The sequence below is a fragment of the Mus musculus genome, chromosome 1 (assembly GCF_000001635.26).
Source record: "Mus musculus strain C57BL/6J chromosome 1, GRCm38.p6 C57BL/6J".
NCBI classification, from domain to species: domain Eukaryota; kingdom Metazoa; phylum Chordata; class Mammalia; order Rodentia; family Muridae; genus Mus; species Mus musculus.
Genome location: NC_000067.6, coordinates 74,845,075 through 74,871,421, shown reverse-complemented (window position 1 = coordinate 74,871,421; position 26,347 = coordinate 74,845,075). Strand labels below are relative to the sequence as shown.

The 26,347-nt window shown below is 47.7% G+C and overlaps 1 protein-coding gene and 1 long non-coding RNA gene across 2 annotated transcripts in view; both read right to left on the bottom strand.

Moving 5' to 3' along the window:
• The window catches only part of Gm16582 (predicted gene 16582), a 29,059-nt gene extending 8,532 nt beyond the window's left edge, over positions 1–20,527 (bottom strand). Inside the window, exons 1-3 of the long non-coding RNA NR_151618.1 lie at positions 20,460–20,527; positions 16,907–17,079; positions 2,587–2,686 (exon numbers count right to left, since the gene is read on the bottom strand). This is a non-coding gene — a long non-coding RNA (predicted gene 16582). The remainder of the gene's footprint in view (positions 1–2,586; positions 2,687–16,906; positions 17,080–20,459) is intronic.
• Cdk5r2 (cyclin-dependent kinase 5, regulatory subunit 2 (p39)) lies at positions 13,690–16,393 on the bottom strand. Its single transcript, NM_009872.3, has one exon. The coding sequence runs from the start codon at positions 16,322–16,324 to the stop codon at positions 15,215–15,217; it is 1,110 nt and encodes a 369-aa protein (NP_034002.2). The 5' UTR covers positions 16,325–16,393; the 3' UTR covers positions 13,690–15,214.
• Positions 20,528–26,347: the final 5,820 nt, after the last annotated feature.

Sequence of the window (26,347 nt, the reverse complement as noted above, 5' to 3'; positions counted from 1 at the left end):
GATTCATGAGTGGTGATTGCTGAGAGGACTGGACTACAGCTGCTGATTCATGCTGATGTTTTCCTAGAGGACTGGACTGCTGACAACAGAGATTGGAATAGCCCTATTTCCAAACAGGTTCACGATCCCAGTTTTCTATTAACCTTCCTTTTCTACTACCTCTAGTGGGTGGTGGGGTGAGGTTGAAGTATTTAAGAACTCTTTAAGTGCCTTTAATCCCAGCACTTGGGAGGCAGAGGCAGGCGGATTTCTGAGTTCAAGGCCAGCCTGGTCTACAAAGTGAGTGCCAGGACAGCCAGGGCTATACAGAGAAACCCTGTCTCAAAAACAAACAAACAAACAAACAAACAAACAAACAAAGTAGGCTGTGAAAAATCAAAGCAAACTTCTTTCTCTTTTGTTTTTAAAGATGTACTTACTTTATGTGTATGAGTGTTTTGTTTGCATGTATGCATACACACCATGCATGTCCTCAGTACCCATGGAGATCTGATGAGGGCATCAGAGTCCCTGGAACTGGATATATGAGTAGTTATGAAGCACTGTATGGAACCTGGGATCCAAACCCAGGTCTTCTGCAAGAGCAGCAAGTACTCTTAACCACTGAGCCACCTCTGCAACCTCTGGCAGAGTTCCTTCTCCATGGATTCCTTTAGTTAGCTGGCCCCCAAGCTTCCAGGGATTAAACTGTTTCACTTCCCCTCTCACTGTAGGAGCACTGAGATGATAGACACACACCTACTACTACTGTGTTCAGCTTTTCTTGTGTTCGGTGGCTCTGACCTTAAGTTTTAACACTCACACAGCAAGCACCCTGCTCACTAAGTCGCCTTCCTAGCTCCACAGGAACCCTTTTTACACAGGGCATGGGGAGGTAACTCAGTGGGTAAGGTGCTTGCTGCATAGGGAGAGGACCTGAGTTTGATCCCTAGCACCCATGTAAAAACAAAACAAAGCAAGCATGGCACACCCCTTAACTCCAGGGGTGATAGTCTCCTGGGAGCTGACGGTCTAGCCAAGATGCCAAGCTCTGTCTGTGGTGGTAGGAGAACTTGTCTAGAAAGAAAAAAGAAACAAAGAAACAAAAGGAAAAAAGAAGCAAAGAAAGAAACAAAGAAACAAAGGGAAAAATAAAGAAACAAAGAAAGACAAGGAATGAAGGAGTGAATGAGAGCCAGGGAGATTGACACAAGAAAACATCCCACTGTCAACCTCTGTCCTCCACATGCACATACATGAGCAAGCATGCCTGCAGACACATGTAAGCGTGTATACACCACAGACAAAAAAACTGGAGGAATCACATCTGTCCTGATCATATAGATTTTTCCCTTATTGGTATCTCCCCCCATTCTTTTTTTTTTTTTAGTTTTTCTAGACAGGGTTTCTCTGTGTAGCCCTGGCTGTCCTGGAACTCACTCTGTAGACCTGGCTGGCCTCGAACTCAGAAATCCGCCTGTCTCTGCCTCCCAAGTGCTGGGATCAAAGGTGTGCGCCACCACCTCCCAGCTCCCCCCACCCCCTTTAAAGTGAGCACAGCAACTACTTACATAGCACTTACATTGTACCAGGTATTATAAGCAATCTAGAGAAGATCTAGAGCATAGGAAAGAACGTGCATGGATTCTATGTAAACACCATTTTACATGAGGGACTCAAGTATCTGTTATGGGAAGGAGGGCATCCTCAAATACATTCTCTCCACACTAAACAGTGTTTCTTTTTCTCTATATAACAGCTTAAGTGTGGGGGTGCCTCAAGGTCTTACAGCTAAGAAGTAGCAGACCTCAGATTTCCTGCAAACCTCGGGTTGTTTTTACCACTCTGTATAGCGTGAATATCCATTTAGGCAATAGTATGAGGTATGAACACCACGTTTAGGATCAAAATTCACCTCCCTTCAATGCGGATCATAAAGTAGGCCATGGCCCAGTTCTTTAGTCCCAGAATTTAGGAGGCAGAGGCAGGAGGGCTTCTATGAATTTGAGACCAGCCTGTTCTACATAGAAAGTTTGGTTAGCTGGGGTTACATAATGAGACCCGGACTTTAAAAAGCAGGTGAGTCGTTTGGGTGGGACTCAGCTCTCCATCCCTTCCTTCTCAAGCCACTTGGTGGGATTCCTGGAGTGAGGAGACCCAAGCAAGGATGAGCCTGTCACTCAAAGGCCCAGACTCAGGAATGTTGCTATGCTGGTCCAGGCTGACAGGAGTCCCTACACAGCAGTAACTGAAGCAAGTCTCCTGCCCACACTCCAGAGAGAGTCACACAGGTCCCATTGGGCTTCAGGCTTGGCAGCAAGAAGTAAACACATGTTGCCCAGGTCACAGGAAAGCTCACTGGAGATGCAGTCTCCAAGGTCCCCACTGCCTCAAGGGCCAGCAACGTTGATGGGAGCATTCTGGGACACCATCCTGAGCTCTGTCTCTGTCCCTTAGGCCCTTGTCAATACTTATTAATAGCTCGACTATTACAGCCATGGTTATCATTTCAACAACATCCACATTCCCATTACGGGCATTTGATTGACACGAGAATTATGAGAGTCTTGCTTCTGCTGAATGGACTTAAAATAAAACCAAACAAACCTGAAATCCACAGGTGCCGAGTAACTGTCTGGGATCAGCGGCTGGAGATCCAGCCCCTCGTCTTGTTCCTCGTCTTGCTCAGGACAGGACATCGTGCAGCCTTTAAATGTCATGAGAGACAAAGGAACCACAAGGACATCCATCAGGCCTCTCTTACATTGCCAGTTTGTACATCTCCAGGATCATACCATCTCACATGATTCGGCTGGCGCTCAGACCAAAATGAGAAGCTTAAGTGACTATGCCAATTAAGATTTCATCAACTTCTAAAACACAGCCCAACATGGTGTATTCCTCACAAATGTACACAAAACTGAATATTCAAATTTAAAAGACAAATAAGAAGGCAGCTGTTGACATAGGAGAAACATTGCCCAAGTTACGGCTAACGTGCTGAGTATGGCATCACATGGCTTTCCCCTCAGCACTTAAGAGGCCAAGGTAGGAGAATATGAGTTTTGGGTTAGCCTGGTCTACAAAGCAAATTCTAGGCTATCTTAGAGCACAAAACAAGACTGTCTGAAACAAACAGACAAACAAACAAACAAATGAGGCTAGAGCAACAGCTCAGTGGTTAAGAGCACATGTTGCTGTTGCCAAGGACCCTGGTTCAGTTCCTAGCTTCCTCAAGACCACGGCACAGCCAACTGTAACTCCAGTTCTGAAGGGAGCTAACGCCCCTCTGCTCTCCTCAGGCGCGGTGTGAACACGATGCCCACACATGTAGGCAGCCAAACATGCACACACAGTTAAATAAATGAGGTTTTTTTCTTTTGTTTGTTTTATCTTTTTGAAACAGGGTTAGCCCTGGCTGTCCTGGAACTCTCTCTGTAGCCCAGGCTGGCCTTGAACTCAGAGAGTCGCCTGCCTCTGCCTCCTGAGTGCTGAGATTACAAATGTGCAGCACCATGGTCCTGTCTGCTTTTTGTTCCATTCCCTTTCGGTTCTTGTTTTGTTGTTTTTTAATTAATATTTTAAATGTCTCATTTAAAACAAAACAAAAAATATAAACACAAGAAGTTTGGAGCAAAGAAAGGTATTTGTATGTCTTTGTCTTTGTCTTTCTCCGTGTTCTCCCTGCTACAACTGAGCACTGTACAGTCAACGCATTAAGACAAGAAAAGGCCTGGAGAAATGGCTTGGCCATTAGGAGCATGCATTGCTCTTTTTCATAGTGAAGTAAACATGTGTGTGGTGTGTATGTGTGTGTATGTAGTGTATGTATGTGTGTGTGTGCATGTGTGTGTGAGAGTGTGTGTAGTTGAGTTTATTTATTAGTTTGTTAAGAATTTCATGCAGCATGTTTTAACCATATTCCCCGCATCCCCAGATCCAGACCTCTCTATTGCCTATCCTTTTGTAAAGAAGCCCTTTCAAGACCAGTTTGTGCTGCCCAAATATTCTTAGATGTGTGGTCTTATACTGGAAGGTGATCAGCTTACCAAAGGCTACAATATACTGTTAGAGAAAAATGTCTCCCCCCATTCTAGCTAACATCTGCCAGTAGCTCCAAGGCTAGGAGTGGGTTGTGCAGCATCTCCCATCTACATCATGTATTGATCTTGCAGATGAACACTAAGTTTTTAGCCCCAAGACCAGTTCTTAGCACCCAAGTCTGCCTATAACTCTAGCTCCCTAAACCAATATGAAGCTTCTTTCACTTCTGCGTGTGTGCGCGCATACACACACACATGCACACACACACACACACACACACACACACACACACACACACACAAAAGAAAATAAATCTTCAAAAAAGCAAGATACGGCCGGGCGTGGTGGCGCACACCTTTAGTCCCAGCACTCTGGAGGCAGAGGCCGTCGGATTTCTGAGTTCAAGGCCAGCCTGGTCTACAAAGTGCGTTCCAGGACAGCCAGGGATATTCAGAGAAACCCTGTCCCCAAAAACAAAAACAAAAACAAAGGCAAGATACATGGTGTGTGTACACATTAGAGAAACTATTAAAATGGCCTTGTATGCCAGAGGCAGGGGGTGGGGGTGGGAGCATGCCTTTAGTCCCAGCACTCAGGAGGCAGAGGCAGGCAGATCTCTGTGAATTGAGGTCAGCCTGGTCTATAGAGTGAGTTCCAGAACAGCCAGGACTACTTGAAACAACAACAAACTAAAAGGACATTTCTTTTTTGTTTGTTTGTTTGTTTTTTTTTGACAGTGAACTGTCTGCCTAGAAAGTTTTTAAAAAAACAAATTAGCAAACAAACTAGGACTGTTAGAGATGGCTCAGCAGTTAAGAGCACTGACTGCTCTTCCAGAGGTCCTGAGTTCGATTTCCAGCAACCACATGGTGGCTCATAACCATCTGTAATAAGATCCGATGCCCTCTTCTGGTGTGTCTGACAACTACAGTGTACTCACATAAATAAATAAATCTTAAAAGAAAAAAAGAAAAGAAAAGAAAAAGAAAACAAAACTAACAAAATTCTAGTAAATTAAAAGGTCAATATTGTTAAACCTATTCTTTTCCTATAACTTTGCATGAGGAAGAAAAAGAAGTAGGAATCAGATAAATTATACTCCCAAATCAACGTAATGACAAGCAGGAGAAAATTCCACCATCAGTCTCCACCAAGACCCAGGAAAGGCTTAGGAAATGAAAACCGAGGGTGTTTCTAGGTATAGTGACTAAACACTGTAAAATTCTCTGATATTTCCAAATTGATTTGTGAAAGCGATAAAGTTCCAACTCAGCTCCCAAAGGAATGTTACAGAACTGGAAAGGATCAGTCTTAAAGCTCTTTTACCGAAAGAATAATAAGGACCCATGGTGTTGTAGCTCAGCGGTGTGGCCCGAGGACTAGGGTTTTGTCCCTGGGCCCCAAATGATAGAAGGAGAGAGCGGTCTCCACATGTTGTCTTCTCATCTCCATGTGCACAACGTGGCACACATGCCCATCCCCCACCAAGATAAATGCTAAAAGGGCAAGGACTATAATGCAAAACTAATTCTCTTTTCTTTCAGTGCTGGGGCCAAACCCAGGGCTCTGTACATGTTAGGCAACTGCTGTATCACTTTAGTATATCCATAGACAAAACCCACAACACAAAGACATAGTTATTAAAGATGTAGCTTGGTCCATCAGTAGTTAAGTACAACAGTCGGTTACAGCAGAGCTCTGAAGTGGATGCACGTGTGAGAAGTTAAAACCTGAGAGCAGTTGGTCTGGATGGCCCACACCTGTAATCCCAGCATCCGGAGATTGAGGAAGGAGCTCATGAGCTCATGAGCTTGAGGCCAGCCTGGATAGCATAGCTAAACTCTGCTTCAGATTAGTTACAGCAGTGATGCTGCTGCTGCTGCTGCTGCTGATGATGATGATGATGAGGAGGAGGAGGAGGAGGAGGAGGATTGTAGTGGCTATTCCTGGTTGTCAACTTGACTATATTTGGAATGAGCTACAATCCAGAATTGGAAGGCTCACCAGTGACCCTTATCTGGAGGTTTAGAGATCCTTATCTGGATCTTGGTATGGAGATCTTGAGTCATAGTGGCTATGGATTCCAGAAGATCTCAGAAGTTGGTACTGGGAGTGGGGTATTGCTGTGATAGGCCTGACCATGCTTTTATTTGAAAGAATGTGGATTTTGGGACTTTGGATTTGGAAAGCAGTGGAATGCTTTAAATGGGGCTTAATGGGTCATCCTAGTAGGAATATGGAAGACTTTGTTGCTGGGAGTGATTTGAACTGTGTTGATCTGGCCCAAGAGATTTCAAAGGAGAAGAATTTCAGAATGTGGCATAAAGACTGGTTTTGTGATATTTTGGTGAAGAATGTGGCTACTTTTTGCCCTTGTCTGAAAAGTTTGCCTGAGGCTAAGGTGAAGAGACTTGGATTAATTGCATTGACAAAAGAAGTTTCAAAAAAGCCCAGCAGAGACTTTGTTCTCTGGTTAAGTCTTATGAAGAGAAGTTTGAACAAGCATAGCAAGCTTAGAAAGGAAAAATATAAAATATATGGTTCGAGTATTAAAGGGGTACCAGGAAGTGAAATGGAGTAAAATCTTTTGTTCTAGGAGATAACAGATTAAGGGAGTGGGACCTTGGGGCAAGATTCTACCCAGCTTAATTATATCCAGACATGGTAGTACACACCTTTAATCCCATGAGACAAGCATGCTGATCTCTGCATTCAAGGTCAATCTACAGAGCAAGAACTAGGATAGCCAAGCTTAGGCAGTGAAGGATTTAGAAAACATAAAGCTAGTGATAATGTAATAGTACAAGGGGGTCATGGTCTAATTCCTGTAAGCATCAGAACTCGGCAGCTTCAGCCATGTGGCTCTGGCTCTAGAGTTAAGAATGGAAGGAACTACTGGGAAAATTGATGCTGGTTAGCTGGAGCTAAGGAATTAGCAGTGATTAAGAAGAGACCAGCATCATTGAGGTGAAATCTTCTGGAAATTGTTTTCTGGGAGCACAAAGAAGCTGTGTTCCAGAGATACCCAAGGTTGTACCTCATGCTGCGGCTGGATTTGGTAATGTGTAAGAGTCTCTCAGGTGGTACTGCTTGTGAAGGAATGAAGGGATCATAGAGAGAAGCTGAGGCTTAGCACTGTGAGAGGCCAGGGAAGGCCATTGAAGAAGGTGAAGCCTCAGCTGTAGTTGATGGCCCAGGACTGAAGGGGTCATGCAAAGGATTTGAGGCTTGGCACCCTGAAGAGAGCCTATGAGAGGCTATTGGTGAAGCCTAGTTGAAGTAGAACACCCCAGTGTATTGGAGATGTCAGTATCATGGGATGATCACCAAGAACAGCAGCCGTAGTGGAGTGGATCAACCTGAGCTTAGAGTGCTACAGAAGGCAGAGCTGGAAAAGTGATGTCAGCCCTTAGGAGGAGTCCAAAAGATCAAGTGGAATCCCAGACACTGAAACAAGAAGCTGTAACATTGAAATTGCCTTGGAGACTCAAAGATGCCAGAGCCATGGGATACATGCTGAGGAAAGCTGCTAACAGGGAGTGGAACCAGCCCGGGAGAAAGCAGTTTGTTGCAGTCAACAAAGATGAAAAAGGAGTGGAGATCTGAAGACCACTTTGACATCAGCCATGGAGATGCAGAGTTTGGAGTTTGCCCAGCTGGTTCCCTGCCCTGCTTTGGGGATTAAAGTTAATTAAGTTGAATGAATCTCAGAAGAGACCTTGAACTTTGGACTTTTAACATTGTTGCGACTGCTATAGACTATGAGGACTTTGAAAGTTGGACTAAATGCATTTGGCATTATGCTATGTTTAAGTATGGCCCCCATAGACTCATGTTTTTGAACAAGTCTATGGGGACCAGGGAGTGGAATGTGATGGTTTGTATATCCTTGGACCAGGGGGTGGCACCATCTGAAGGTGTGGCCTTGTTGGAATAGGTGTGACCTGGTTGGAATGGATGTGTCACTGTGGGTGTGGGTATAAGATCCTCACCCTAGTTGCCTGGAAGTCAGTCTTCCACTAGCAGTCTTTGGATGAAGACATAGAACTCTCAGCTCCTCCTGCACCATGCCTGCCTGGATACTGACATGCTCCCACCTTGATGATAATGGACTGAACCTCTGAACCTGTAAGCCAGCCCCAATTAAATGTTGTTTTTTATAAGACTTGCCTTGGTCATGGTGTCTGCTCACAGCAATAAAACCCTAACTAAGACAATGATGATGATGATGATGGTGCCGCCATTATAAGGCATTTACTAGGAAATAAAAGACTTCAAAGTTGGAAAAACATGCTCTTAATTTGGAAAAAAATAGTATATTCCAACTCCCCCCCCATATAAAAATAAATTTCCTGGGCCTGGAGAGATGGCTCTGCAGCTAAGAGCAGTTGTAGCTCTTACAGAGGACCTGGGTTCAGTTCTCAGTATCTATATGGCTGTTTAAACCATCTGTAACTCCAGTTTCAGGGGATCTGGTACCGTCCTCTGGTCTCTGCACTAGGCACACTTATAGTAGGCAGAAGACTTATGCAAATAAAATAAAATTTAATAAAAGTCCCCACAAATAGATCAATTAATGAAACAAATATACTATAAGGAAACCAGAAAGAAAAGTCTTAAACTTAAATGCAAAAATTCAATGCTCAGGCAAGCAGTGGTGGTGTACACCTTTAATCCCAGCAATCGGGAGGCAGAGGCTGATAGATCCCTGAGTTCAAAACCAGCCTAGTCTACAGAGCTACCTCTAGGACAGTTAGGGCTACACAAAGAAACCCTATCCCAAAAACAAAAACAAAAGCAAAAACCTCAGTGTTCAAATATAGCATAAGAAGAGAGAAATCTGAACACCAAGGAGTTTCCCCTTCAGTTATGTTCTAAAGATGTATTTAGTCACAGGCTCACTGGCAATGGAAGAGAACACAGACTTGCTTTTGAAAGTTCATTTATTGGTTGCTCTAAGGCAGTAAGTGCTAAATGGATGTAGCCTGCTGGTGTTTATCACACCTAGGTAAAAGTTGCATATCAGCTCTCATTTATGTAGCGCCTATCACATCCCAGGTACTAAGCTACTTCTCTGACTAAAAAAAAAAAAAAAAAAGACAGGATATCACTGTATAGTCGTGGCTAACCTGGAGCTCACTCTGTGGCCTAGAACTCACAGAGCTCTACCTGCCTCTGTCTCTGCCTCCGGGATGTTAGCATTAAAGGTTTGAGTCACCAAGTCCAGCCTATATGCAAGTTTTTACTTTAATATTTACTACTATATATTAATTTCTTTTTCTAACTGTGCAGAATACTGATACCATTTACTGTGGTTATAATTTTATTTTATTATTTTGTATAGATGGATCTGTGGCCTGCATGTATATCTATGCATCACTGTGAATGCAGTGCCCCTGAAAACCAAAAGAGGGCATCAGATACCCTGGGACTAGAGTTACAAGACCACTGTGAGCTGGCATGTGTGGGCTGGTGATCCAACCCCAGTCTTCTGGAGGAGCAGCCATATCTATCAATCAACCTATCTACCTATCAATCTATCTATCTACCTATCAATCTATCTATCTATCTTTCTATCTATCTATCTATCTATCTATCTATCTATCTATCTATCTATCTATCTACTTATCTGTCTAGCTGAGACAAGGTTTTGCTATACAGTCTAAGGTGACTTCAAATTTATGATCACTCTGTCTCAGCTTCATGAGCACAGAACTCACAGTTGTGTACAGCCATGTCCAGCTAACTCATTTGTTTTAACTGAATAATGTAAAATTCAGTAAGTGGGGTATCTCAAAGTTTACTTAGCCCTGATTAACTATTGGTGAATATTTAAATAAAGTCCAACTTTTCTCTTTCCAGGGCATAATAAAGTAAAAAGAAAAGTTAAATACCTGTGATGTCTCTGTATTCCAAGTATTTCCCTAGCACCAATTCTCTAAGTTGAAACTCATGAGGGAAAAGTCTTAATGCTACTAGATATTTTTAATTACCTCCTCATGTAAGGCTGTATAGCATATTTCTTTGTATCTTTGATCAGATTTAGATATATTTGGAGGGTAAAGAATGAGTAATGGAGCTAGATGGTTGTGTGCCTTTAACCCAGCACTCGTGAGTCAGAGGGACGCAGATCTCTGAACTTGAGGCCAGCCTGGTCTACAGAGTAAGTCTCAGGACAGCCAGGGCTACACAGAGAAACCCTGTCTTGAAGAAACAAACAAACAAACAAACAAACCAAAGGTTGACCTGTTTCCCTCTTTATCTAAATGGCTACCCAGCTGTAAACAAACCACTTGCAGGCTCTCCTGGTCAATGAGTTCTAAGTGGTACTTTCACCCTATGCTGGACTCCAAACATTGCATAGTTTAGCTTTGTTTGGACTATCCTTTTCCCTCTACGGTACTGTCTATGCATGTACCAGTGCAATCTATTTTAGTAAGCCTTCTATACTCTCCTCCTCCCAGACCTTGACAGGATTTCCCTATGTAATCCAGGCTGTCCTTGAACCAGTGTGCTCCTGCCTTAGCCTCTGATGTGCTGAGATCACAGACATGCTATAGCTGACTTTAATTCACTCCTCTGAGGATTTCTTTGCTATTGTGTGGTTTCTCTGGGATAATATGTGTATGTGTGTGATTGTCTTCGAGTTAATGGTATCACTATGTTATGCAGGCTGGTCTGATCCTGTAGGTCAGCAGTTCTCAACCTGTGGTTGAGACTCATGGGTATCACATATCAGATATCCTGCATATCAGATATTTTCATTCCGATTCATAACAGTAGCAAAATGACAGTTATGAAGTAGCAATGAGATAATTTTATGGTTGTGGGTCACCCTCAGCCTCCCAAAATAGCTGTGAGCAACCATACTGTTCCTCCCATCCTTCTTTCCTTGGTGGAATGCCATGCATGAAGTTTATTTTGTAAAGAGATGCTTATTTCTCTAGTTATATTTTACATCATTATTCTTCTTGACTTTTAAGTTGCCATATATAAAATATACAGAGAGGGACTCATTTTAAGATTTATGGTCTTCATGCTAAATATTAACCACAGACAGCTGACTAAGAGGCGTGAAGAAACAGGGAGGGTACTCTTAAGAGAAACAGATGATTGTGGCAAATATCTCCACACAGAAAGAGATCTTAAGAGCAGCTGACTGGGAGTTGGGGTGGGGAGTTGAAAAGATGAGCCAGTGGTTAGGGATGCATCCCGTTCTAGAGGCCACTCACAGCAACTACAGGCCACTGTAACTCAGCACTCAAAAGGCAAAGACAAGACAACCAGAGGATTGCCCCACGTTCTAGACTAGCCTGGTCTACACTGAGTTCCTGGCCAGTCCTGGTTACATAGTGAGACCCTGAAAGGTAGGAAGAGAGAACAAAAAGGACTACGTGAAGCAGGAGGTACTTTAAGGTCACATCCTTGCACATAGCTTCCTTTATATTCTTTATAATCTGATAGTCTGACTCTAGTGTGGGGGCGTCATTTTGGGAGGCTCTCTGGCAGAGACCTTCCAGAAGAACCCATCTGAATGCCTGAGGCAGAGTCCCCATATGCAGAGGCCATAGGATATTCTCCTGGTTACTGCCAGATGCTCTGGTTGCTGGGCACCCTTGCTGGCAGGCAAAGGGGTTTCCATGACAACTCCCTCCCATATCTAGGAGTTTTTAACATTTCTCCTTTTCCAGAAAGTACTAAGGTATTCTGGGGACAGGCAAGCATGGCTCTCAGGACAGAGTGTTCTTTGCAATGTCCAGCAAGGGGGACACAGAAGGGGAGAGCACATATATGTATATAATTGAATGAACCTTCATCAGTATAAACACATTCATGTCTGCCTGGGTTAAAATATATGCCTCTGCCCCTGTATTGATGTATGCATCCAGCAAAGGGGTGCATCTCTTGTCAGCCACCTATTCATATTCACACAGCCCAACACACGGCCCTGTGCTCTGGTCCTTTGCAAGGGGAAGTGCTGAGTCATGGCTACAACTGGGCTTCTCTCTCCAAACCTCCATTTCCAGTTAGTCTACTCCTGGCCCTTCCGGGCTCTCCAGAGAGTTCTAGGCCCGTCTTTACCAACCTGGATGCATTTATCCCCAGGTTCAATCTCTGGCCGGAAAGAGAAGGCACTTTACTCTTTTGCATTTGCATTTCTCTCTCATTTTCGGTTTTTCCTTTTGGCTTCTCAGAAGACTGTTCTTCCTCTTTGCCCTCCACCCAGAAAAAACAGGACTCCTACCAAATGTAACCCAGAAAGCTAATTGTTCCAAGCAATCCTGATGATCATCTTCCAGAACCCCACCGCTAACTCTAATCGGATTATAGCAGTGTGTCCAGCTTTGGGATGTAACAGGGCAAGCTGACACCACTCAATGATGCTTTTCGCCCGTCTTCTCATCCGAGTTCTTCAGTGCCAGACCGTAGGTTCCAGGAGGCACGCGAAGGCGTCTACGTGTGCGTGCACACGCACACCGGTGCGAGCAGAAAGAAGATGCTGTGTCCATGAGTTCGGGGCAGCAGCTAGGCAGTGTTCCAAGGGCAGGATTTAAAAAAAAAATCTCTATCTGCTTTCGAGTCTCTTCCTCATCCCCTTTAGGCTGCTCTAACTCTGAAATTTCAATCAAGTCGCTAGTCTCACTAATTAGTTCCAAATTAAGAAAATCAGGATGCTTTCCCCACCCAAAGGTAAGCGAGTGGAAAGGTGGCCCCGCCCGCTCAGTCTGGTTACCATAGCGACAGCCGCGGAGTGACCCAAGTGATCTTCCTTCCCTCCTCCCAAATCCAGAGAGATGACGGCACCGCGTTGACTGCGCCAAATTCCAGCCAATGGGCGGCTGCTCCCGCCTTCCCTTCCGCTAGCTTTCCACACCCCCCACCCCCACCCCCCGGGAACTCGATTCACAAATCTGGGCCGAGGATTTCCGCCTCCAGGCTGGGTGCTAGGGCTGTGGGTACAGGCCAGGTGAAAGCCAAGTCCTGTCCTCCGAGGAGGGCAAGGGGGAGGCAACATTCCTGGTTCTCCGGCAAGACTTCTGTAACTTGTCGCCAGAATAGCTTACACCCCACCCTTGAATTATTCAGATCTGTGGCTGAGTCCCCCTCTGGCAGCTAGTGCAAGCCCCCACCCTGCAGGAACGCGCCCTTCAGCACCACGGACAGCGAATCGAGCCCTCTCCTTTGCCGGCCCCTCCCGGAATTCTTTCTGGATCTTCGTGGCCACGGTGGCGACCAGGTTCGCAACCGCAAACATTCTGCCTGCAGTCAGTCCTTCTTTAGCGGACGCAACACTAAATGTGCTGTTTTGCTGTCTAACTAAGAGGACAGTGGGGACTAAGCAGAGATTTGGAGCCAATTAGCTAAATTCCCCCCCCCCCTTTTTTTTCAGTTGGAAAAGGCTTTCGTTTCCCCTTTTGTTTCCGCCAATAATTGCACTTCTCTGGTGGTCAAGGGTCAAGGTCTGAGTCCCAAGCAGGAATGGGTCTGCAAAGACTGCTCTGGGTGGGCCTGTGACTAAAGCAGCCTCACGGGGTGGGGGTGGTACTCATATCCCAACTGAGAGAGGTAAGCACAGGCTTAGTCAGGCCTGACTAGACTCCTGACTCAATCAATATATGGTGGGAAGAACGGAAAGAAATAAAAACATCATGGCTAGCCAGTTCTGTCTCAAGGGTCACCTCACAGAAAGGGAGACTTCTGTCTCTTTATCATTTGTCCTTAAGTAGCCTGAGTATTAATAAGGAGGTAGGGCAGACAAGATGGAGGCCGGAATTGGGAGGTAAGTTCAGCCTCAACCCTTGGCTTATGATGCTTTACTGTAAAATGAAAGCCAGTGTGGGCAGGTAGCAGGTTACAGATCTCAGGGACCTGACTTTCCCTCCTACCCTACCCCTAACAGTTTCACTCCTACGCCCATTCCTTTCCACCCTCCGGGAACCCAAAAAGAGGCCGGCGCGAAACCATCTGTAGGCGCTTCCAGCGCTTTATAGTTCGCTCCAGGACAGACGGACAGACAGATAGTGCGGCCTGCGCCGTCGGCCCGCATCATTGGCACCTTGGACAAGGCCCCAGGCCCGACCCAGTCCCTGGTACTCTTCCCAGGACGATTCCGGTCCCGCCCAGCTCAGCACCTCGGACAATTCCCTGCCCAGCCCCCTCCCCACCCACCCACCCTCCTGAAACAGCGAAATAAATTAAAGTGTGAGGAGGGGATATAACAAGAAATCTAAAGATAAGGAAGAGGACGCCCCTCCCCCAGATAAGAAGAGTTTTCTTTCTCTTTCTATCCATCCACAGAGAAGACACCACCGCTGCAAGCGGGGTAGTCTACCAGGTTGGATCTTGCCCTCAAATCTCAGCCTCCTAAATGAAGGCAGCAGCCCTTTCCTCCTCAACTCCCAGCATGCAACACGTTGGAAAAGGTGGGGAGAGGCCGTGGGGGTGAAGGAAAGGATCACCCTGATCTTTGCCTGGACAACTGAGACTGCAGTTTCCTGTCCAGTCTATCCAAATTTAAAAAACAAAAACCAAAAAACTAAGGATCTGGGGAAAGGAGTGTAGAGTCTTGGGGATCGGTTGGTGGGGGGTGGGGGGTTGCAGGACGACACAAGCAGAGAGAGGGAAGGCAGACAGGAGGGATGGAGGTGACATGACCGGAGGAAGGAAGAGGAACAAGAAGGGTACACGGAAACATAGGTGCTGGAGAAGCGGGGACCGCAGTGGGGTACCATCAGGCTCGGGGTAAGGTAGAAAAGGGTAAAGCCCAGGGAATGCCAATGGACAGGCGGGGGCGGGGGCGGGGGCTGCAGACAGGAGGTAAGACGAAGACACAGAAAGGTGAGGGACTGGACAAAACCCAGGGTGGTGGACTTTGAGATGCCCACAGCAGGAAAGAGGGAGACCAGGGCAGAAATGGAAAGATGGAGGCGCAGACAGACGGAAAGGGTGAACGAAGTTGGGGGTGCACTTCCCGCGATCATCCCCCACGCCCACCCCACGCCCAGTAAATCCAGACACCGCGGCCTCTGGCGTCCTAGCCTCCACCTTCCCCTGTGGGGCAGGGGCGGCTCCTCCTCGGCCCAGCCTGGGCATAGAGCAGCGGTAATAGCGACGGTGGCTTGATGGTCCCGGGGTTTCCGGGTGTGTGTGAGGGGCTGGGGCGGGGGGCGGGCGCGGCCCCTGGGAATCCCTAGCGGTCCAAGTTCATAGTCCAGTGCTTGGCTCCGGTCGCGCAGCTGTCCCTGGCGCTCGAGGAGGAGGTGGTGGACGCGCTGCTTCCGCTCGGTGGACCCCCGGTGCTCGCCGCGGCCTCGCCCTCGTTCTTGAGGTCTTGAAAGACTTGCGTGAAGAAGTGGGGGTCGGCGTTGAGTCGCAGCATCTGCGGGCTGAGCCGCTGGATGAGGCGCAGGCAGCGCTGCCAGAAGCGCTCCTTGTCGGGCTCCACGAGGAACGGCTTGAGCGGGTAGGAGATCTCGTTGCCCATGTAGGAGTAGGCGAGGTAGAGGCAGGTGAGGAAGGCGGCCTGCAGTTCCGCGGCCGACGCCAGCTCGTCCCCACGAAGCGACTCCCGGCACAGCAGGTACACGAACACCAGGTTGGCGGGGGTAATGAAGGCCTGGTCTTGCCAGCCCTGCAGCAGCAGCGAGCGGTCCACGCCGCGGAACCAGCCCACCAGCTCGCCGGGGCTCAGCTCCTTGAGGCGGTAGCAGCGTCGGCACACGAAGTCGCCGAGGCAGCGGAGCAGCTCGCCGGTAGACGCCTGCACGATGACCCGCCGCGGCGAGCCTCCGGGCGCCGGCGGTGCCGCCTGCGGGGCTGGGGGTGGCGGCGGCGGCGGCTTTCCCCCGCCTGAGCCTGGTGGAGGGGCGGCTGCGCTGCCCCCCGACGGGGGCTCGCAGGTGGCAGCGGTCGTGGGCACCGTGGGCACCGGCACGGCCAGGGGCTTGGCTGTTCCGCCACCGTCGGGGCCGTCGCGGCCCTTGCGGAGAAGGTTCTCGCGGTTGCGTTGCTGGACCAGAGGGTCGGGACCGGTGGACGCTGGCTTGGGCGTCACCTTTTTGCTGCCTTTCTTCTTCTTGGCCGAGGCTGCCACTAGGCGCTTCCAGGTGAGCGCCGAGATGAGCACGGACGGCCGTTTGAGCCGGCTCTCGCCTTTGCCGCCCTTGCCGGCCGGCGGCGCGCCGTAGCCCCCCAGCGCCTCGTCCCCCGCGGGCGGCGCCTTCTTTTTCTCCTCCGGCAGCCCTCCCGGCCTCCGGCCCTTGGCCGAGGAAGCAGGGGAAAGCGACAGCACCGTGCCCATCCTGCAGAGCGGGGCCGGCGCCCGGGCCCCAGCGGGAACCGCGGGCGGCGCCGCTGCTGCTGCAGCCCCGGGGGACCCGGCGGTGGGGGGCCTAGCCCCGGCCCGGGCGCGCGGACGGGCGGGGGATGGAGCCGCTCTGCTGCGCCGCGGCGGCTGCTCTGAGCCGAAGCTGCGCCAGCTGCAGCGTCAGCCCCACCCCTTGGGCCCCTTCTTTCGCCACGCCGCGCCCCGCCTCACGCAGCCAATCCTGACTCTAGTTTTCTTTGATCGGCAGCTCCTCTAACCAATAGGATGTTGCATACTAATCTACTGTACCGCCTTACCCACCGCCTGGAGTCTTCAGTCCCTTACCTTTTCCCAAAGGGGGAAAAGGGGGGAAAGGAGGAAAAGGAGAGAGGGGGTGTGTGTGATTCTGAGGTCTCTTTTTCTGGCTGAGCAGGGGGTTGAAGTGAGGTGAAAATGGTCCTTCCCATCTCTTCCTCCAGATCCCAAGACCATGGGTCTGAATGTTTTGATACACTGTGATACACTGGGTCCAAGCCGCAGTATAGAAGCCATGGGAACAGCCTATCATTCGCTCACCTTTGAGTTTGTTTAGTGGGCAATATGGCAGCTTGCCCTCATCGAGACACCCCAGTTGCACCTTCCGGCTTCGCCCATCTGGATGTCCGCTTGCTATCCTCTTCATCGCCCCCCCCCCCTTGGGGACGGGGGTAGGGTGGGGTGGAGGAGACTGCTGCAGGCTCATTCCTGATCTGTAAGAGAATGCTAGTGTGTGAGACTCTGAGCAACCGAGCAAATGCACCCTTTCTCCTTGGCAGAGGGAAGGATGTGTGTCTTTGCTTCACGGAGCAGGAACAGGGGGAAGTCTAAAGACAACCTAATGAGTCTGTACTTGATTCCCTGCTTCTGACTCTGACCCCTGGACAGCTCATTTTTGATTGGTTGTCCCAACAACACATTCATCTCACCCTTGCATGCGTGATGGATGGTTGGACTCCAGGGAACTCTGGAAATTGGTTTAGTTGAAGGCCCCAGTCTGGGGTCTACTGTGTGGAAATCGGTTGGCTCAACTTCCAGTCAAGATCCGGGGTCCTAGTTGAGATGGATTTTAACCAGTAGACAGCTTCCTTGTGCTCAGACTCTAGCTGTTCCCACTCCAGCTGCCAGCTATTATACTGGGAGCTGCCGGTTTCTCTGGACCCCTCCATTCCTGCTACGGACCACATAGGCCTTGATCCCAGACTTTGAGCCTTATCGGCAGGTTGTGAGAACCGCTTGTCCTGGGCCACTTCAGTGTGTCTTGTAGGACCCTCCAGTCTGCTGTCTGTGGCTTCCCTTCCAGGAGTCTTAGTGAACCTTAGGCATTGGTGTGGGGGTTTGGTTTGGTGGGCAGAGAGGTAACTATCCATTCTGTAACAATTCTTAGAATTGTTCTTGGATCTCAGTCTCTGTGTCTCTGTATGCCTGTCTGTCTGTCTGCCTGTCTGCCTGTCTCTCTCTCTCTCTCTCTCTCTCTCTCTCTCTCTCTCTCTCTCTGTGTGTGTGTGTGTGTGTGTGTGTGTGTGTGTGTGTGTGGTGTCACATTCAAGCTGGCTTCCATCCTTCTTCAGCCTCCCAGATCCTGGGATTATAAGCACCACCAGGCCTGCCTCCATTTCTGCCAGACCCAGCACAGCACCAAAGGTCCACTGCTGTCAGAATCAGTGTGCGCCCACTTTCCTCTCTCTGTATGTGTTTCACTATGCGCATTCTGTTCCAGAATCCCCTTGGGTTTCAGCTCACAGCAACAGAGGCTCCAGCTTTTCTCTGCAGTTTCACAATCACAGCTCACACACCCCTTCCCGGGAGCTGAGGTCTGGCTTCCTCAAATCTTCTCCCTTCGTGGCAACCATGGTCACATATAGTTAGAAAGTTGTTTGTTTGCTTGTTTATTTATAATAGGAGAGATGCATGTGCTTGTCACAGCATGTCTGGGGAGTCAGTTCTTTTCCTCCTGCCACAGAGATTACAGAGACTAAACTCAGGTCCTTAGGCTAGGCTGCAAGTGACTACCCACTGAGCCACCTCAGCAGTCCCAGCAGTCCAATGCAGGGTCTCACTTGTGCCCTTGACTCTGATCTTTATTCTCTTGTGGACTTAGTTGTTCTGTTCAACCTCTCCTTCTCTCCTTAACAATGGGAAAATTCCCTTTACAGCTCCTATAACCGACTCCACAAGGCTTTCTGAGTCAGCCTTTATTTGACACAGAAGGAACCATTGGCTCACTGGTGGTTAAGGACAGGCCCCACAGAGACTGAGCTGTGCTGGCAGAAACCTGGCACGTGGATCTGAATGGCACGTGGGTCCTCCTTGCTCCCAGGAGTCTCTCATTGAGTAAGGACTATTGCTGGTACCATTTAGGACACGATCTCTGCATGCTCACGGGTATCACCATGTTGGTACTCCTACTCCAAGTACCATGGTTTTCTGTTATCCTGTTTGTCAGAATCAAGGATTTTTTCCTGTTTCAGGGTCCCCAGACCAGGTGCCTCTGTTTGTTTCAGATCTCCTCTTTACTCTTCAGTGACCTCATCTGAGACTCTCTTTCTGGCTTGCTTACGGGCACACTCCTCTCTCCTGCTCTGATTATCCCCCTGGGTTTCTGAACCTCAACTCTAAAGCCACAACTCTCAGAGTACCATCTTGCCTTCTATCAAACTCTTGGAATCCCATCTTCTCCAGGAAACTTTCCTGAACTTATTGGAAGGAGAAGCCAGAGGCAGTAAGGAGAGAGAAATGCATTATATACTACAAGGTAGAGGTCTAGGGGAATAAAGGTAGTGGAACCAGGAAGGCTTCATGGAAGGAGGTAGGCTTTATAGAAGGTTGATGACTTTCTTGGCACATTTGTAACGTATGATTCATTAATTATGTTGGCTTCTGGATGCTTCTCAGCTGACCACTTCCTGTATTGGCCTTTGGAACAGTGCTGAGAGCAGACTCCCTGGCTGTCTATGACACCCCCTCCCCCAGGTTATCTAGAACAACCTACCATCTTCAAGGCTAAGGCAGCAGGTCCAGACTGAGAGATACAAGGTCCAGTGCAGAACTTACTGGTGAAGGTCCCACCAATCACGGCTCTTCACTCACCTCCCTGGGCAGTTAAGCTAGGAATGTCTCCAAGTCATGCAATGCAAACTTCATCCCTTTAACCACCCTTCTCCCTCTCTGACAGGAGTGAGGAGGTGTAGGCCAGGGCTTGCCAGTTATATGACCTTGGGGAAGTCATTTTGTCTCTCTGAGCCTCTGTTTCCTCCCGATAAAACTCGGGGATTTAACATGTCTTGCTTTTATTATCAGATAAAAATGGCTATTAGGAGAATAAGACAGAATGAGTTGCTAAAGCCTCTCCTGAATCCGCAGCTCTGATTCAGAATCAAATCTGCCCTCTGAATCCGTTTCTCTCTCTAGCTCCAGCCCTGTCTGCCTCCCCCCTAATCTGTTTCTGTCTGCTGGGCTCAGTCTTTGTGTGCACAGCATCCATGGGAGGCCGGCACTTCTGCAGTTCAGCCAGGGAGACAAGGGAAGTGGAGCTCAAGCTTTTAGCAATGCAAATGATTTCTCCGTCCCTTGGAGCTCTAGAGGAGCCCCTAGAAGGGAGGGGAACACAAGAGAGGAGGCCCAAGCAGGCTGAGGTCCAGTAAACATCAAACCTGGAGTTCTCAGACCATATAGGTTATACCCACATGTCTTTGAGGGTCTCCTATATAGAGGCTAATGGCAGCATAGGTTCTTAAAACAGCCAGGATGGGGGTGCTGCCGAGGCACCTGAGCCTGCTGCCTGCCTACGCCCCCCCCCATCCCAACAGCTCCATTCCAGGCTCTCTGGCTCTGGGGTGTACAAACAGGAGGTACACCCAGCCCAGCACTTCCTCCCTCCCACCTCCTCCCTCCCACCTCCTCCCTCCTCCCTGTCTTAAGGACTTACCTCAGGAGACCTGAGTTAGTAAGGCACAAAGCCTTGAGGAGGTGATAGAGGGGAGTAGATCCCCTCCTAAGATGACAAAGAAGAGTAAGGTGGGATATGTATGGGGAAGAAGTGAAACTGACAGAGGGGGTGTGCTAGCTGCCAGGGAGGACTCCCCATTTTTACCTCTTTCCTTGATAGAAGGCTTGATTAAGGAACTCACACGTAGATTCTTTCGAAGAGGGAAGAGAATTGGGAACATGGAAAAGGAATGTGATACTCTGGGGTAGAGAAGGGACCAATGCTGAGCTAGTGGAGGATGCAGAAGGAGGAACAGAAAGGGGTACAGGTAAGTGGGAAGGTCCTTTGCCCTGCTGTGAACTCTGGTCCTAGCATGATGGAAGGGGGAGCTGGATCCTCCTCATTAACCACACTGGCCTCTCTCATCCTCACCCCCATTGCTAACCCCAGCTGCCTGGTTTCCGTCTTGATGTTCCTTTGGCTTCTTAGTCCTCAGAGAACCTTTGAAGGCGTTCTTTCTTAGTTCACCTCCTGGCTCCAACCAAGCCCATTCTTAGCCTCCTCTCCTTTGCCTTGTACCCCAAGCATCCCCCCACTCAATCTCCCCAGTGTTCCCAGGATAGCAGTACAGATGCAGGAGCAGATCAAGGAGGGCGGGGGTGGTGGCTGTTGCTCGGCTGAGATATTCTTAGCCTGTCTGGGGGCTGGAGCTGGGATCAGCGTTTCCATCTCAACCAGGCAGGTGGCTGCTGGAAGCTGCCGCTGCGACTGGATCTAGTACCCTTTACCTTGTCCCTATTCTGCTCACTGAAAACAGCCCCTCAGAGAAGCCTACCTTCCCATCTCTGTATCCTAGGCTAGAAGGTTCTCAGAGAGTGCTACAACCCCCACTTCTAAGGATCCTTGTGTGTGTGTGTGGGGGGGGGGGCTTGAGAACTCTGGTTCATGTGCATCCCAGAGCTGCACACAGATTTCTTCTAGAAGCTCCGAGGCCCACTTCTTCTGCTCTATAACAAACAGTCTCTGGAGGGTATTTGGTCCTTTCTTGTCTTGGTTTACAGGGATCCCCTCAGGAATCACTCCTGGCAAGGGCTGACCTCTGGGGTCTAGTCTACCTATGATACTGGGTAAGAGGCTCACTGGCCCAGACTTCTCTTTTAGCAAAGTGAGCAACTAGGAAGAAATCTGACTGACTTCTTTTCAAAAAAGCACGGAAAATGTCTGTGCCCTCATGGGACACAAGGACTCCTTTGTGAGTTTCAGAGTCACTTGGGTCTGGGTTCTAATCCAGCCCTCCACTTAGGAGCTGCAACCTATAGAAATTGTCTTCAATCCTTTGAGATCTATAAAACATCATCAATATTGTAAATTTTTATTCTTTTTGTTTGGTTGTTTTTTTTTAGGACAGGGTCTTACTTTGTAGCCCTGAAAGCCTAGAACTAAGTATATAGACCAGGCTGGCCACAAACTCAGAGTTTGTCTCTGCTTCCTGAGTGCTGGGATTAAAAGTACACACCACCCAGCCAGCTATGCTGTCTTATAAAGTTCAACAGTGCATTCACTTGGTGTTCCAAGTGTTAAATAGTACGGGTCGTGTGATCTCTATTTTATAGGGCAGAAAAGGTTTACCTGACTCACACACTGAAACAGGCTTCTTTGCTGTTATTTATTCTCTGAGTAGGTCATTTTTTGTTAGAAGGTTGGGAATGGGTGTCCTATTAGGTTTGCTTGTTTGTTTCTGAAGCCAACATATACAGCTGCTGCTGCTTCTTAGCTAGTGCTTTGACAGGCACGACAACTCAGATTTGGTGGTGGGGGGGTGGATTATTTGATTTGATTTGTGGGGTCATTGTCAGCTGACAATTTATGAGACACTGGTAGCCTTGTCTGGTCCCATTGCAGCCCTTTAACGTGAACGGGTTCTACACCAGCCACTGCACTCCCCCTGCCTTCTATTTAGAAGGTGTCTCCAGCTCCTCATTCCACATCCCACAGCCTCTCCAAAGATCTGTATATGCCATGGAGAGTCTGTTCTGCTTTTTCAAGGGCTGGGAGCAAAATGTTCTGCAAATGTAGAAAATTCATGTGAACAAAAGACTACTTCAGATACTCGAGTCTATAAAGCATTGGGCTTGTAATATAAGTACAAAAAGATACGAAGTAGGATTCAGCCTACAAAGGAGGTGCAACATGGGTAACCGAGACTCAAAAACAATGACAATAAATAGCAGTAAAATGGCCAGCACCCTGGGATCAGTTACAGAGGCCAGGATTTAGTGACTGGCTAATCCTGCCCATCCCCCTCTTCCTTCAACATTAGTGCTAATCTAACTCCTGCTTGGCCTACATTCTCATGTGCAGGAGTTCAAATTAACTTCTAAGCAATGTCTAATTCTCCTCCTTGATACTGGGTGCCCTCCAGCCCAACGCCTTTCTTGTCCAGTCCAAAGCAGGATGGTAGTTTCTAAGGTCAAGTCAGAGTTTAGCAACTCCCTGCCCACAGAAACAAGGACCTACTTCCTGAATGTGATATTGGTTAGTTAGTAACTCACATGAAGATGATATCGGTTAGTTAGTAACTAACTCACATGAAGGTGATATTGGTTAGTAACTCACATGAAGGGCCCAGATGAGCCTGTTTATAGCTTCTACATCTTGTCTGAATAAAAGTCACCTATGTTTACTTTTCGTTTTGTTTTGATTTTTTGTTTTTTGAGACAGGGTTCCTCTGTATAGCCCTGGCTGTCCTGGAACTCACTCTGTAGACCAGGCTGTCCTCGAACTCAGAAATCCGCCTGCCTCTGCCTCCCAAGGGCTGGGATTAAAGGTGTGCGCCACCATCTCCTGGCCTGTGTTTACTTCTTATTTCAGCATTAGAGGGGAGAGGGAGATGAGCTTTGAAACAGATTTGATAATTTATACTTGCCTCTCCTAGGTTCCAAAATAGGATAACTTTTCCCCCCATCTCCCCAAGATAAGGTCTTATCATGTAGAACAAGATTACAGGCATGCCACCTGTCTTAGGGTCATGACTGTTGTGATGAAACACCATAACCCAGGTAACTTGAGGGGCAAAAGGGCTTATTTGGCTTCCATTTCCACATCTCAGTTCATTATCAAAGGAAGTCAGAACAAGAACTCAAGTGAGGCAGGAACCTAGAGGCAGGAGCTAGTGCAGAAGTCTCAAAGGGGTGCTGCTTACTGGCTTCCTCCTCAGGGCTTGCTCTGCTTGCTTTCCTATAGATCTCAGGACCACCAACCCAGGGATGGCACTGCCCACAATGAGCTGGACCCTCCCCCATCTAGCACTAATTAAGAAAATGCCCTGCTTCCTGCTTGTTTGTCTGCATCCCAATCTTATGGAGGCATCTTTTTTTTTTTTTTTTTTTTTTTTTTTTGAGTTGAGGCTCCCTCCTCTCAGATGACTCTAGTCTGTGTCAAGCTGACACAAAACTAGCCAGCACACCGCCTCACTTTGCTAAAGACTATTTATTTTTTTATTTTGATATATGGCGATAAGATCCAGGGTTTCGTGGAATCTTAAATACAATCACTTTTGATGGTGACTAGGGAGCAGAGAAGACTGTCCGGGGTTCTCACCCTTGCTAAAACTGTGACCCGTTAATACAGTTCCTCCTGTTGTGGTAACTCCCAACCATAAAGTTGTTTTTGTTGCCACTTCATAACTTTAATTTTGCTACTGTTATTATGAACAGTAGTGTAAATGGCTTTGGAGATAGAGGTTTGTCAAAGGGGTCTCAGCCCACAGATTGAGAACCAACGGTATTGAGTTAAGGCTTTTAAACTATTCTGCTCAGCAAAACCCACTGAGGGAGGTTTGTAAACCTTCCAGCTTTATCTCTTAACTATAGAAGTATTTTTTATTTTAAAGGTGGGCTCAAAAATGGAACCACGGGGTTGGGGAGGGGGGCTGGCGAGATGGCTCAGTGGTTAAGAGCACCGACTGCTCTTCCGAAGGTCCCGAGTTCAAATCCCAGCAACCACATGGTGGCTCACAACCATCCATAACGAAATCTGATGCCCTCTTCTGGAGTGTCTGAAGACAGCTACAGTGTACTTACATATAATAAATAAATAAATCTTTAAAAAAAAAAGAACTTCATACGTATATAGTCGGTTATTATGAGCCTTCACAGTAGAGTTTTAAAAAAAAAATGGAACCACGGTAAGAAAAGGCTGGAGAAGATGTGTGTATTCCACCTGTCTCTCTGGAGGGTACCACTATGGCCTCCGCTGCCCATCCCGTAGCCTGCGCATCCTAAATTGCCTTCAGGAAGCCACTTCTCAAATGCTCTCAACCCACATGATTTACTTGAAACGAACCCCATCAAAGCCCCAAAGGTTGAGTCCCACCAAGAACAAGGCCACCTCCTACGCCATCTTGATGGTTCAGGGTCTGGTCCAGCATCCCTTCTGTTGTTGGAGTCGTCACTGGGTCCCAGCGATTCTTCCTCACAGTAAAAGCCTTGGCACAGAAAAGCCACGATGTCAACTCTTCCTTCTGGGTTGTTGCCAGGTTTCATGCCAGAGGTGTCTGCTTCCTGTCCAAGTAAGTAATTTGAAGCCTCCCCCTGGATCACGCTCCCGAATCCCATGGACCTGCCAGCCAGCATAAGAGCCGGCTGTGGTCACTGAGAACCATTTGTTGTCCTCAGGGCTATTAGCACGGGGCCTCTGAGGGGAGGATGTGGGGGGTGGGGGTGGACTCCCTCGAAGCTACTCCAGAGTCCTTAGCCAAGACTGCAAGACTGCTTGTCTGGTTTGCATCTGGGAGAGTTTCCATCAATCCCCAGCTACCTGTTTTCATCGTGGGCGACCTGTATTGTTTTTCTTTTCTTTAAATCTCACAGTTGTTTGCTCTGATGTATCTTGTAAAGTAGCCTACAAGAAAGAGGCCAATCATTTCCTATCTGATCTCTGGGAGTCTATGGGTAGTTAGGCATTGCTGTCCTTTGAATAGCAAATGTTCCCCTAAATCTGATGTGTTAAAAGCTTGATCCACGGAAGAGTGGTATTAGAAAGTGGTGGGAACATTAATTAGTAGGAATTAGTGAGATATCTTAAGTCACTGGGGACAAACTTTCACAGGCCATAATAGACTCCACTCTCTCCTTTTTTCTCTTTTCTTTTTTTCCTTTTTTCTTTTCTTTTCTCTTCTTTTCTCTTCTCTTCTTTTCTTTTCTTTTCCTTTCTTTTCTTTTCTTTTCTTTTTTTGGTTCCCTACCATAGGGTGAGATAAATGGTTTTGCTATAGCCCTGACATGTCACTACAAGTAAAACAAAACAAAACAAAACAAAACAAAACAAACAACTCCAAACCAGACCAAACCTATCATGGATGGAAGCCTTAAAACTCTGATCTCCGAGTGAGGATTTCCTATCTTATCAGCTGCTTATCTCAAGTCTTTGTTGCACTAGCAGAAATTTGGGTTGCACAAGCATCCATTCACATTTTCCTGGTTTTCTACTCAGTTAATATGAGTGTTTAAGAGATGTTCATTTAGGGGCTGAAGAGATGGCTCTGTGGTTAAGAGCACCAATTGTTCTTCCAGAGGTTCAATTCCCAGCAACCACATGGTGGCTCACAACCGTCTGTAACTGGATCTGATGCCCTCTTCTAGTGTGTCTGAAGGTTAGACAGTGCACTCACATGCATTAAAAAATAAATAAATTTAAAAAGGAGGGGTGGCTTGAGAGATGGCTCAGCAGTTAAGAGGACTGACTGCTCTTTCAAAGGTCCTAAGTTCAATTCCCAGCAACCACATGATGGCTCACAACCATATGTAATGGGATCTGATACCCTCTTCTGGTGTGTGTGAAGACAGCAACAGTGTGCTCATATAAATAAAATAAATCTTGAGAGAGAGAGAGCGAGAGAGAGAGAGCGGTTCATTCAGTAACTTAAAACAGATTCTGATGTTATGGAGGGACTCTTTCTCCCTCTCTTTTGTCTCTCGCTCTCTGTATCTCTGTCTCTCTCTCTGTCTTCTTCTCTCTTGAGCTCACATGCCTGTGTGTGTGTGTGTGTGTGT